This window comes from Cyprinodon variegatus, unplaced genomic scaffold (assembly GCF_000732505.1).
Source record: "Cyprinodon variegatus isolate N-32 unplaced genomic scaffold, C_variegatus-1.0 Scaffold1100, whole genome shotgun sequence".
NCBI classification, from domain to species: domain Eukaryota; kingdom Metazoa; phylum Chordata; class Actinopteri; order Cyprinodontiformes; family Cyprinodontidae; genus Cyprinodon; species Cyprinodon variegatus.
In genome coordinates, this window is record NW_015151553.1 from 207299 (window position 1) to 221502 (window position 14204).

The 14204-nt window shown below is 40.8% G+C and overlaps 1 protein-coding gene across 1 annotated transcript in view; it reads right to left on the reverse strand.

Annotated features, from left to right (window-relative positions):
- The window catches only part of LOC107101472 (anoctamin-9-like), a 41479-nt gene that overhangs the window by 7447 nt on the left and 19828 nt on the right, over positions 1-14204 (reverse strand). The window contains exons 12-19 of the mRNA XM_015400410.1: positions 13490-13594; positions 8507-8671; positions 5943-5979; positions 5746-5857; positions 5486-5540; positions 5306-5403; positions 5028-5224; positions 1334-1486 (exon numbers count right to left, since the gene is read on the reverse strand). Coding sequence (XP_015255896.1) covers positions 1334-1486; positions 5028-5224; positions 5306-5403; positions 5486-5540; positions 5746-5857; positions 5943-5979; positions 8507-8671; positions 13490-13594 — 922 coding nt within the window. The remainder of the gene's footprint in view (positions 1-1333; positions 1487-5027; positions 5225-5305; positions 5404-5485; positions 5541-5745; positions 5858-5942; positions 5980-8506; positions 8672-13489; positions 13595-14204) is intronic.

Below are 14204 nucleotides of genomic sequence, written 5' to 3' on the forward strand. Positions count from 1 at the left end.
AGCCGCTTCCCTAAAACTTTAAAAATGAATCAGTAAAATACTTGTAGACTGTTTTACTACACAGGTTTGAAGTTTAATTAGAATTTTATTTACAGAAATTGATTGATTAACCTCGAACATTTCCTGCACACCACCTTTTCACAGTTATGACAAACCGATTATAAGCCTTTTTTGTTGCAGTGCTTCACTGTTTTCTTTGCCTCGCCAAAGCTGACTCTACTGAGGGAGAGGGATTGGTAACCTGCGGCTTGCCTGCCACTTTTTTACCAGTTTTAGGATAAAATCTCTGCACGAGACAATGACGTTCAAACAGCTCCTGGAGAAAACCAACGCATTTATAGCTGCTATGTCAAGGACATCGTAAAATACAGCAACAAGCCAGCTTCGCTTTCGAGCTTTTACAGAATACTTTCTAATCATCTGATCCGACACATCCACGCCGTCCTGTGTGTGATTATTGTAGAAAGGAGGCTCTGATTTGGCTTTTGGGATGCTGAGTGAACCGGTTGAGGTGTGGGCAGTGCTATCCAAACCTTGAACAAAAGTTTAACTATTGTCTGATGGGTCATCAATACGTCTGTGTATTCCAGTGGGTAGGCGATCATCCTCGGACTCGCTGTCAGAGAGAGACGCTTTCTACCCAGTCCTCCTCATCTGTCTCTCCCTCTCTGCCCAAATCACTATCATTCATTTTTTGAAGCATTTCTAAAGCCTGTTTCCAGTTAGATTTCTTCTGAAAGTCATTTTTCCACATTAGCCAAAGCGTTCTGGGCAGAATGTTAGTTGCTGCAATGGTACCGAAAGTAAATGAACCGCGGGAAGAATTTACAATGCAACTAACAGAGCTGTCAAAATGACGGCTGTGGGAGATCAAGGTAAAATTAACCATATTTACGTTTTATATTTTTATTACTACGTGAAAATGAAGGAAATATAGAAACAGGAAAAGTCAGTTAACTTGACCAACATATGATTAATGTAAATAAAGTTCTTCCACTCTAAAATCTCAGAACCATCAAAATGACAGCCTTGGGAGTTCTAGTGTTATTTGGCATAGACAGGTATCGGGTATTACACAATAACAAAGAAACCAAACAGCCCCCATTCCAAAATGGCAGACCCGTTCATCCGTTTCAATTTGCATGTTTTCTAAGCCAAAACAAGGCTATGTTTTTTATCCACCCTATAAAGCCTCAAACTCAACGCTATTTCTGACATCTTGAATTGAAAAAGCTTCCTGGATGGGAAGCAAAACGTCTTCAAACTTGGAAACAAAGTCAAGTGGATTGATTTTTTTAAAAACTTTTTTGGAAAACTTGTTCCTCATCCTTACCAATGTCGTTTGTCTTCCTTGGAATAAGACGCCGCTCCAAGCGGACCATCTTGATGGCGTCCAGCCGGATCTCCAGGATGTTGTTGATGAGCGCCAGAAGAGGCGCCAGCGGGAATGCTGCCACAAAGATGGTGGTGAAACTGAACTGGATCACTGCAGAGCGAAGAGAGGAGTGAGCAACATGAGCAGACAATAAAAGAGCAAGATCAAAAATACAGGAAACATGGAAAAAAAAGAATGCAAAAACTGTACGGATGGTCAAATGCAGGTCAATACTATTATCAACCAAGGATAAAGATATTGGCAAATGATCAATGGTTGAAATTCCCTGAGATCAGTGAGAAATTAACTATTAGCTTTCGCTGGGAAGAAGTAATTTATTACGTTTCTGTCTGGAGATGACAACTGCACTAATAAAAGTGGAATTTGTGTCTTCATTTTTTCTAAAGAGAGAATGTAGATAAAACATGGACACCAGACGTCCCCAATTTCTGGGGACAGTCCCCGTTTTGGACCACCTGTCCACGGCTAAAGCTGTCCCTGGAAATGTCCCTGATTTAACTGCTTTATAAATGAAGAGATAAATGTTGCGTGTAGACTCTTATTACGGTAGAAAGAGCATGAACATGTTTCACGCTTTGTGAGCTCGTAATAGATGAGGAGCAGAGCGCACCACTTTTAAAGTTGTAGGGAAGCGGCTGTTCCAACCGTCGCATTTCTGAATTCTTCCGAGTGGTGCCCGACTTTACAGGAGTGAATAAAGTGAATGTGATTGGTCATCTATCAAGGGGATGGGATTGTTGTGGCGGAAGGTTCACAAGCAAGTTTAATTGTGGCCGTTTTCTCGGAAGCATCTTGCTAACCAGTTAGCAACTTAGTGCTAGTAGGCTTCCAATGGGAAATTACATTTGAACCAAGTAGCACTAAATTGGTGACTTACAAACGACACTGTCAAGGAATGCTATGGACAGTGGAAAGAGCAAGAGGAGGAGAGTTTTGTGTCAGAGGTCGTGGATGAGTCTCCTCCGTCTCCTTTGAATAAAGCGCTCACAGAGCTCAGAGTATTAAGTTAAAAGTTCTCTTTTCTGTTGCTTTTGTTCAATAAAAGTATGTTTCACGATCATTTGAGGTGAGGACATTATACTTTAAAGCACCACCATTTGGCCCATTAACAGATTTAATGCGTAATTTAAAAAGAAAATGTTCCGAAGTTGAGAGGACCGTGGCAACCAGCCGAGCTCCGAGGACCGCTGGCTCTGATGGCATGATGATGCTATTTTAGTTTTATTTGGCAAAATGTTAATTTGCTTTGTGTTTATCAAACTGTGTTCATTATTATTCCCCCACTAAATGTCAGAATGTATTACTATCTAGAGTAGGGTGGCCATTTCTATAGCACTCATTGATTTACATTACAGACAAGTACTCTGCACGACGTACGTGAGCGGGGCGGAGCGCTGACGGAGTATGTGGAATCTGGGGGTAAAGGAGGACAAATACACGTCCGGCTGGGTGCAGCGCCGGACGCCGGACAGTGCAATGAAAATCCCGACTGTCCGCCCTAAAGCCGGACATCTGGCCACCCTAATCTAGAGACTATTAATAACAGGAGGTGAAATGCAGCTCCAGACGAGCAGAGCGTGTGATGGCGTCATCAGTACGCTTCTGTTCCAATTGACCCATATTTATGCTGCATGCTCCCGTTCTCCCAGAGTCCACACTTTCCTGCGTTCTTCTCAAGAACATACTTGGCGAGGACACAAGTCCGTACTCACGTTCTAGTCAATTCAGAAACGGCCAACAATTTGCTCTCCAACTATACACCTCTAACGGTCACCTCTACTCTGCAAAAATTCTTATTTCAACCGTTGCGTATATTAGCTGCGACATATGATTCAAGATGATATGACCGAAGACGTTTGATTGATAGATGACCGTTCATATATGATTGGCCAAATTTAGGTGTACAGGCTGATGTACAACTAACTGGCCTGCATAAAATAACGGGAAAAAACCCCACAGATTTTAAGACAGGATTTTTATTTATTTTTTTTTTTTATAAAAATTTTCTAAATTTTGGGACAATATCGTCTAAAAAAAGAGTAAATTTATATACATGTTTATAAATGATCTAAAGTCCAAATATGATTTCTCTATGACTTTTAAAAAGATGAGGAAGTACGTTCCCAGAACCAGTCGCAGCTGTTCTGTGTTATGTTGAGTGTGTTAATCAGTTCATTTGATTTGAAATGGGCTAATCATTTTGATAAATGTTTGGTTCACGCCCAGGTTAATAAAAAAGGACTTTTGTTTCACTAAAGATGAGGACCGCAAATTTAACATAAACCAGGCTAATTAACAAAAAGTAAGACAAACCATTGGTTGCAGCTGGCAGGAGGAACTAGACTTTGATAAAATGAAACAGAATGATTGAAAACTCTAAAACATCTTGTAAGGCACTAATCTGGTTCAGTGGTTCTCCAGGGATCAACAATGGTTCATCTAAAGATGTTTTTAGAACTGATTGGTGACCTTTGGTTTATATATTCATATAGTTAGTTACTTAAAGTAGTGTTATAAGTTGTTTGGCTGTTTTTTTTTTACACTTGATTTTTGTTGTTTAAATATTAATAAATATGTAAAAATGGATGAAAGCATCACCATCCCTGTTTCCTATTTTAATTTTTTTCTGATATCCATTCATTTTCATCTACGAGCTGGAAACGTCCCCAGATTAAATTGCAGAAATCTGGTCAATTTATGTTAGCAGTTAGCGTCAGGATAAAAAACAATTCTCAGATATATTAGAAAGAAGAGTTACAGTACAACTGAAAGATGCTTCAATGTCACTTTAAACAGTAGATCATTATCTTCTTAAGATTGGATTTTGATTTAATGTTAGCTTCTGCTAATGGTGTTAGCTCTGGCTAATAAAGTAAATAGTAGATCACAAGCCAATCATATATATATTGGTTTCAGCACAATTCTCATGTATAATGGCTCATTCTCTACATATACACCAAACTCAATACAATACAAACAGCTGTGCTAATGTTAGCCTTCCCGTGTTACTCTGTAGGTTTCAGTCCAGTCAGACCCCACCATCTACCCAGCATGCATTGCATAGATGAAAAATTGAGACATTCATGGGTGAGAAATATGGCCGAATATTTTCATGCTTTTTATTTATTTTTTTTATTTATTTATTCATTTTTTATGTATCACGAACTAACACCTGGTTCTGCTGGAGGTTTCTTCCTGTTAAAAGGGAGTTTTTCCTCTCCACTGTCGCTACAAGCATGCTTAGTGTGAGGGATTGCATTTGAGTCAATGAGTCGATGCAATCAACTTGTTTTTCCTTAAATAGAAAACTTTGAATATCTGACTGTATGATCTGGTAGTGATGTGTGTTGTGAATTTGCGCTATATAAATAAACTGAATTGAATTTTAATTGTTAAGTTAATAGAATTACATAATTTATCGCCCAACATGTTCAACTAGTCATGGACTTTCAGAAAGCATAACAGCTTGGGTTTTAAGCCAAGTGGGATAAAGGAAGTATAAAATTATGTGTTTTGTCATTAGTTGACCTGAAGCTCCAACAGACAGGCCCTGTTCATCACTAATCACAGATAAGCTGTCCTCCGTCTGTACTATAACGGCTCCTTGTTACGGTGTCGTCAGCAGACCTACCCATTTCCAAGAACTCATTGAAAAGGCTGAAGGCGTCGGTGTTGCCCAGGTGGTAGTTCCTCAGCCAGTTTCGAATTTTGCAAGTATCACACGGTTCAATATCTTTCCGATTGTCGCGGCAAGCTTTCCTGTAACAGCGACCGCAGTTTCTCTTCAGCCGCTTCGCCGTTTTCTTTCTCACGAAGCCCTTGACCCACCTGCAAGACGAACAGTTGGAGAATTGGAGAAGCTGCTGGTTCCCATACTGGAACCACGTTCATACAGAACACCCCACTCACGGCACGCTGAACTCCAAGATGTTGTTGATGGTCTGTTTGAGCAACATGATGACTGCCATCTGGATAAAGAGGTCCGTTAAACAGCCACTGGGATGGCACTGCAAGACAGGCGACACGTTAGGGTTTACAATCTATGGTGCTGTTCCAGTACGACAGGGAGAACCAGAGACAACATCTCACCTCCTCCAGTCTATACCCTGCAAGGCGCACGTAGTTTCCTGGGTGGCCGTTTATCCTGATGGGAGGCAAGAAAACCTTTAGCTTAGTGATTGACTCACAAAGTGGAACCAATAATATTTAAATCTACTTTCCAAATGGATAAAAATCAAATGAAACAGACAAAAATTATCCCTGAAAATATCTGAAACATGTAAAGAAGAAATGGAGCAGGAGGCATGCGTTGTGTTCTTGGTGTGATGGACTTTCCAGCCGCTCCATACCTGCCCAGAAAAAAAGCTATATAGAACAGAGATGAGAAGAGAGTGAAGAACTGGAAGGTGAACATCTTGATGGTGAAGCTTCTCTCTCTGGCAGCGAATGAGTTCGGCTTTTCTGAGGAGAACAAACACACAACAGTGACGACAACGCTCACCCTAAAAGAACCGCTTCGTAAAAGACGTCACGCACACGCCCTCACCTAAATATGACAGCTTCTGGGCCACCCATCTGTTGACCTGCAGATTGCATGAAACAAAAACAACCATGAGGGACGATAAAATAAGCATTAAGATCAGGGTCAAGAAAATGAATAAATGATTTGATCATTAAAATAAATTGTAGAAGGACGTAAACATTTCAGTCACAGGTAGGGTTGCCAACTCCCTGGTAAAACTAAAGCAATTCACTTTAATACAAAATCACAAACTTTGCTGAATAAGATAAGTATCCTAAACATGAGCCTCCCCTGCTTAACTTCAAGCTGTAAAAATGAACATAAAGCAATAAATAAATTGCACAAATAAAGTGCACATTTTTGGTGCAACAGCAAACTTGTAAACATATTTGTGCCGTAAATGCAATGACTGTAGGCTAAAGTTGTAAAACAGAAAAAAATCATCATTAGCTCAATGCCACATTATGTGGCGATAGCCTACTTTTTCCATTTGTATTTCATCTGAGCTCTTGCAGAAGTGAAGAGTTATCTGCCTCTAAAAGCACCATCAGCATTTAAATTACTCCGTTCGACCCCCCACAGTAATACGGGACAAAGTATTTTCCACCAAATACGGGACAGGTTCTTCTATTTCTAAATACGAAACAATTCCGTTTTTCAAGGGACGGGTGGCAACCCTAGTCACAGGTTTGTGGTGTTGAAGTGAGTTCAGACTGAACGCGGTGTCCGTGGTGATTTCCCTGAGCATCGCGATGAGTTCACCGTTCTGCTTTTTAGATGCAGGGGAATGCTTAAAGTTAACGCCTTACCCAGGTGGAAAAACTGAGCGAAAAGACTGAAATGTTAGTGATTTATTAGCGCAGGCAAAATGATCATTTGTGCTCCTTTGGATTCACAGATTTTAAAGATAATTTTTTTAGGTCATCCAGAGGTCAACATCCCCCTATTAAGCCCTGAAATGAACCAAACTGGTCGACTTTTTTACTTTAGTCTAATTTTTGCAGCTGAAACTGTCATTTGTTTTTGTTTTTTAAATATAATTTTTTTTATTTTGGCCGATTACATCACCATTAAACCAGATGTTTATATTGTCCATTTTCAATATAAAGTTATTGCATAGCATAACATGGCATTCCTGTGCATTGACTATAGCAGTGGGCATGTTTACCTTATTTTTAGTGGCTGGAATAATGTTTCACAATAGTCAGTAGTTTATCAGCCTCCCAGATCCTTCACTTTCAAACTGTTACCCCTGGAAACCTCATGAAATTTCCTGTCAAGGTGTCGCTGTCGGCATTTCACAATAAAAGCACAGGGGAAACTTAATGTTAGAGACTTCTGCTAAATTGTTCTCCATGCACATCTGAATCGGCTTGAAGAGACCATGGATTCATTGAAGATAAATTTCTTTTTATTTTATTTTATGTTTTAAATAACTGTTACATCTGTTTATTTCAATATCTGTTCACTCTGCTGTGTGGGTCAGCCAAAATGGACGTTTCTATGCATACATATGGTGGCCAGAGCATCACCTTATATGGTAATGCTGTAGGCTGTGTGAGAAGGCCTAGATGCTGACTGGGGGCTTTTGGGTGAGACACTTCCTGGATGACTTTTAGGTAAAAAGGAAAAGTGGGCAGAAGCTCTCTACCTTCCAGTGGGTTCTTCCCTGAAATGGCCAATAGGAAGGCCTGATAGAAGGTGAGATCTTCCGCTGCAATTTGTGCTTGTATCAATGATTTTGTTAAATATGACTGGAATAAATTCTGTTAATGCTTAAATGTGTTTCCTCCTTTGTGCACGCCATCTTCATCGGATCGGGTAATAAGAGGTTCTACATCCACAAGGTTTAAACAGCCAAGAAGTGCTAAAAAATTAGATGACTTTGGTTCTTCCAGAGCTGAATCTGGATGAATGTCTGATTCGGCAGGACTTCCTTGTAGCTCCACCTGCACAGAATAAGCATGTGTCCTGGAGAGTGGCAGCAACTGACCGGGCTCTGAGCTGGAGGTAAGGGAGGACAAAAGTCCTATCATCTCTGCAGATTATCTGTTGCATCTGTTGCAGATTATGTTGTCCTGTTGGCCTCATCAAACCCTCCTGGTGGCCCTGAGGCGGTTTGCAGCCGAGTGTGAAGCGGCCGGAATGAGGAGGCCATGGTTCTCCACCGGAGAAAGGTGGACTCCCCTCTTCAGGTCGGTGGGAAGTCCTTGTCTCAAGTGGAGGATTTCAAGCACCTCAGGGTGTTGTTCACGAGTGAGGGACGGATGGAGTGTGAGATCGATATGCGAATCGTTGGTGTGGCAACGGCAGTGATGCGGTGGCTGTATTGGACTGTCGTGGTGAAGAGGGAACCGAGTCGAGGGGCAAAGCTCTCCATTTGCCGATCGATCTGCGATCCCACCCTCACCTATGGTCATGAGATCTGGGTAATGACCGAAAGGACAAGATCGCAAATACAAGCGGCCGAAATGAGTTTCCTTCGCAGGGGGGCTGGGTGTACCCTGGAGGTGGTGTGTGTGTGGATTGGGAAGTCTGGGCATCTGCACTTAGACATCTGTAAAGTGTGAATAAAGCGTCAGACGTACCTTGGTCATTATCTGAATGGTGACGTAATGAACCACTGCGCCCAGCAGCACAGCCAGAGTCTTTGAGTGTTCGCTCATAAATTCCCACTTGCTTTCTGACATCAAGGGGGCGGCAATCACTCGAACCACCACAAGAAAATGAGTGATGCCGATGATCACCATCAGCTGTGGAACAAAAACACAAAAACAAACATTTAGCTCATTTTTTCTCCATTTAAACTTTTCTATGATAACATTGAGTCAATCAGAACTGTTAATCAGAATAAAACAGCAGAATAAGGTGACCTACTATAAAATAGTCCCTAAGCATCAGGTTCTTACATGCACATCATCAATGTCTTCTTTCTTTACAAGTCAAATTCTGGTGGTTCGCTTGATGTTGACATTTCACCTTTCTCCCACAAACGGCCAACGCAGACACCGCATTAAAATCCCCCCAGTCTGCCTCACAGCGTCATCCATCAGTAGCCGGTTACAGAATATGGTGTAACAGAATTTCACTGAGTGGGTCATGGTGCTGAATGAGATATGGAAACCCTAACGCCATTTAATTTAATTTATTTGCTAATTTTATTTTAATTTACTTGATTAGATTTTTTGAGTGTTTTTATAGTCATTACACAGTCACAAGTACAGAGCAACGAAATGGACTCTCTGCATTTAACCCATCCTCTTGGGGAGCAGTGGGCTGCCATTGTGCAGTGTCCAGGGAGCAATGTGGGCTTAAGGGTCTTTGCTCAGGGACCCAGAGTGGCAGCCTGTGGGAGTGGGGCTTGAACACAGAACCTCAAAATTCCAAGCTCTATACTCCAACCACTAGGACCCAACTTCCCAAAGTGGACTGATTTTATCAATATAAAATACAGGCAAATAGTGCAATAAAAAGAATATTATAAAAAAGACAGAAACAGGCTGTGCAGTTACATTTTTACACAGAAATAGGAGTATTGCATACAAGAATATTGCAGATAGTGTTGTAGAAATGCACAGAGTGTATTCACTGTTTATGTTATTGTTGGTGATTACAGTCTACGTGAGGCGTTCAGGGCAACAACAGCTCTCGGACAATTCATGGCAGTTTAAATATGAAGGACATATCATACTCTGCCCTAAAACAAGTAAACTCGAAAGTCAAAAAGACCTCTGGGATGTTTTACAGGACAGAAGAGTCTGCATAGCTCTAAAGTAAAAAAAAAACCCATAAACAAATAAAGCTTTTTGCACAGGATTCTGGCATCAAATGAATGAAAACTAATGAGACAGGAGAGATGATCCTCTGCTAGAAGCAATGAAAAGACATTAAGAACTTCATGAATTATCGGTCAATGCAGAACCACCACCTGCAGATAAATGATCACTGCGTAACTCCGTCTGTCCAGGAAGCAGCGCCAAGAGCTGCTGTTCTGCAGCAACATCTGGGGAGTATTTGATTGAAAGAAGCCTTTTTTCCCCCCACTGCTCTTCATCCCAACCGCGCCTGCTTACAGTTCTTCAGTCAATCCGTCTGTCAGACCTACTCTAATCATCAAATTTGCAGCCTTTGCATCGGTCTGGGGCATCAACTACCATTAATCTGAAGGCACTTTAATATAAAAATACAGTGTGAAGCACTTCTTTTAATTCCATTAATTATTTAGTTAATAGAACTTGAACCACAATTTGAAAATGACTAGCTTTGGATTTTTTCCTGTGTATAACGCTGTTACCATAAAGCTTTGAAAGAAGTAGGAAGCCCAGATAGGACTGAATAAACGCTGTGGGTTCACATCCCCAGATGGCAGTCTGAACGCGCCTATCGCTCTTCCACTTTGCTCCAATCGCCCTAATTTGCACCGCCCACATAGCCTCGTTGCTGAAGGCGCCTTAAATGGAGAAAACATGTAAATCACTTGATACATTTGCTCTGAACGCACCGTTAGCTACATCATGTTCTGTTTAACTAAAGGTGGCTGAGACATCAGTGCCATATACCATATTTAGGTTAAGGGGAGTGGCATCCTAGAGGTTAGGGCATAGAGCTTGGAATCCTGAGGTTTAGAGTTCAAGCCCCACTCCCACAGACTGCCACACTTGGTCTCTGAGCAAAGACCCTCAACCCCATACTGCTACCCGTGCGCCCCATGATGGCAGCCCACTGCTCCCCAAGGATTAAATGAGATCAATAAAGTTTAATTATCAGTTATTATTTCAAGGTTTTAAAATTGATTCTCCCATCAGTTATTTTGATGCTTCAGTCATTTAGGGTAATGTGAATTACAGACAGAAACACAGCCGAAAGAAACTAAAATATTACCATCCTCTCTAAATTAGGAACATTTTCAGCATTTTATGATCTTTGTTTAAAAAAAAACAATCTGACTTTATGACCCGACTCAACTGTCTCTGCAAAGAGCCTTAATGTTATGAATCAGAGCTATAGAAATAAACTTATTAACTGGAATAATTTAGCTTGGTGTCATTGTATCCTAAAAGGGTAACTACAATCATCTTGCTATGGTCAACTTAAAATATATATATAAAAATACACAATCTATGTTATTATGCATGTATTATTTACTATCAGTCTAAGTAGCTTTATCTGTTAAATAGATACTTTTAAATGTGGGTGCTCTCACTACCCACTATGCTCAGTGGAGCAGTGGGTAGCACTGCTGCCTTACAGCAAGAAGGTTCGACTCCCAGTCCGGTGTTATTCTGCATGAAGTTTGCATGTTCTGCCTGAGCATGCGTGGGTTCTCTCTTCCTCCCACAGTCCAAAAACAAGACTGTTCGGTTAGTTGGCTTCTCTAAAGTCCCCTTAGGTGTGAATGTGTGTGAATGGTGGTTTGTCCTTTTTGTCTCCGTTTCCCTGCGATGGACTGGAGACCTGTCCAGGGTGGACCCCGCTTCTCGCCTGTAGACAGCTGGATATAGACACCAGCAGCCTTCGCGACCCCAACTGGGAAAAAGCGTGACGCAGCATTATGAAAAACATCACTTCTGTCAGATTACCTGGTCCCTGTTGGTGTATTCACAGGAAGTCTTGGATCAGTAATTCCAACACAAGCCTGTATTTTACTCAACTTTACTCAGAAACGATAAACGGTACTAACATCAAAACATTGTCGAAATTGGTCTTTGCTCTAGATCACAGCAGAGCTGCAGAAAGGTTTCTTCTTTGTCCAAATTAAAAGCTGAGTGAAATCCGGTTTTATTTTGATTTATGCTTTGGAACATAAATGCTATAAAACTAAATCTGGCTTCAACATGTTGTTCTCAATTGCTGCTTTGTTTTGCTTCAATTTAACTTTCACTTTTTGTAGCCAGAGAAATCAGAGTTTTTGCCAGAATCTCTAAGCTCCACCCTGAAGATGCAGAGCAACCAGGACCGGTTCCTGACAAAGAGCAGAGCCTCTGGTTCCTTTGCTTAGATTGGAGATCAGGGATCTTCACTTCAGCCTGAAGAAGGTCTCTGCTGGGAAAATATTTTTCTACATGAAGACTTTTGGAGGTCAAAGAATCCCTCATTAACCATCAGATGCCCAAATTGAGCCATATAGAGTTAAAATAAAGGAATTAATAAAACTAAGCCTAAAAGGAAGGAAATAAATGGCAGCAAAAATGTATTTCCTTCTTTTCTTAAATCAATTGGAAGGCCCGTATTTTGGTTGAAAATAATCAAAACCCTTCAGAAAACAGTCGGTATTTCGTTTTCTCAGCAGAGACTGGATAATCCTGTGATACCAAGCAGTAACTGGTCTGTTTCCAACTCCTCCCAGTGACATTTAAACGCACCTCTGAATGACGGATGGTAAAACCTCCAGCCCCTCTATAAACAGCTGTGTGACGTTACGGATGCTTCAGGTATGAGCTGGAGCGTCACAGCCAGTCTGTCATCTGTTTGGACTTGTTTGTGTATTTATGGAGGATCGTATTGCCTCATCTGACCTATTTACTCTGACGACCTTAGAGGTATATATACACATAATATTTTACGTTTTGTTAAATGGTTACAGAAAAGTAACTTGACATTGTTAGCAGTTTTCTATCCCATGCAGGTAATCTGTAGCTTTCCCACTGCCTGTGCCATTGTAAAGCATTGACACCTATTGTGCCAAGCTTGATTTATTTTTATTTATTTTTTTGAGGCCTACATCCTTTGTCATCTTAACCGTCAACAAACTGCAGCCCCGAATTTTTCTATTGAAATTTGCATTTTTCCCCCCATTCTCTAGCCTTTTCTTAGCCTCAGGCTGCTACACCTCTTTCCAAACATACGTCTTTACAAATAACCAGAAGCAGTTCTGCATTTTTGTACGGAACCAAACACGCCAAACCACATATATCTGATATAACATATCTGTTAGTACTATTTTACAAACGTATTTCTTTGAAAAAAAGAGGAGAATTTTAATGCTACTGATATCGCATTTAATGAATTTTTAATGCCATTCAAGGCCTTAATTCTAAAAAAAATGTATTTAATGACTTATAATGCTTTCTTAAGGACCTGCGGAAACCCTGGATTAACTGTAGAAACAGATTTTCTTCATAATATAAAAGTCCAGGATATATGATCCACTTTCTGTAGATGAAGCCATTTACTTATAAACTTGAGCAGTTCCACTTTCATTTTCATTAACCGACCTCTCGGCTGAACGACCCAATCTGCTCCAGACTGGTGTGGACTCTGTGCGGCGAGCGGAGTGCATTTTAGAGAAACGCTGAGCATCAGAGCATCAGGATCGGTTCAGAAATGGACTGAGGCGCCCTGATTGGAAGCGCTCTGGCGTACTAGAGCTGCTGCTATCAGATGTGAAGGCGCAGTGCAGCCACACCATGGCACTTCCACATCTAGTGGAACCGGGGGGTTAGAGTGAGGCATGCACTGCTCATGGCTGGGTTATTCCCAGGGTTAAGGGATAGACACGGTTGAAAAATAAACACATGGTCCTCACTACATATAGCAAGATGAGAATGTGTGTGTGTGTGTGTGTGTCTTACCATGACTGTTACTAGGATGAGGACCAGAGCGCTGCGCTTGTAAGAGTGCGTGAACTCCTTTAGCTGACAGTCTGGATCGTTGACTATTTTCATGATCATTTCCTCCTGATGAGCGAGAGACAGAAGGATAAAGGTCAAAGGTCATAGTTAATGGTTTTAAATCAACAATAAGGCATCAGCAGAGCATCTACTGTATAGCAGAATAACAGCACTAATCTTACTGAAAAAAAGTAGATCAAATAATTGTGTAATACATTTCTGATGAGTCCAAAATAAATATTTACTTCTGGTTATGATGGCATGAAAGGACTCTGCACAATTAAGAATATTTTGGAGTCAGATGAGGAGGAGTTCAGGCATGGCCAGATCTTAGTAGCCATAAACCTTATATACATAGACGCCTCGTTGGACGGAGTCTGTCTATGCTGAAAATGAGTCAAAGCGTCCGCCATGTTGAATGTGTCAAATCGACTGGCACTAATCTCAGAGTTTACTTCATATTCATAATATTTCTATGTTTGTAATCTTACGAGTTTATTTTCATATGCCTTTGGCTTCATTCTCCTGACTTTATTCTCGTAAAGAATAAAAATAATTAAAAGAATAGAACCTGGCCTTATTACTCCAGGACTGAAAAACTTCTAATAACTGTGACTATTCTGGAAATGGCCGCCCCCCAATTGTCATAATATGACGTTTTTGTCTTTTTTTATAT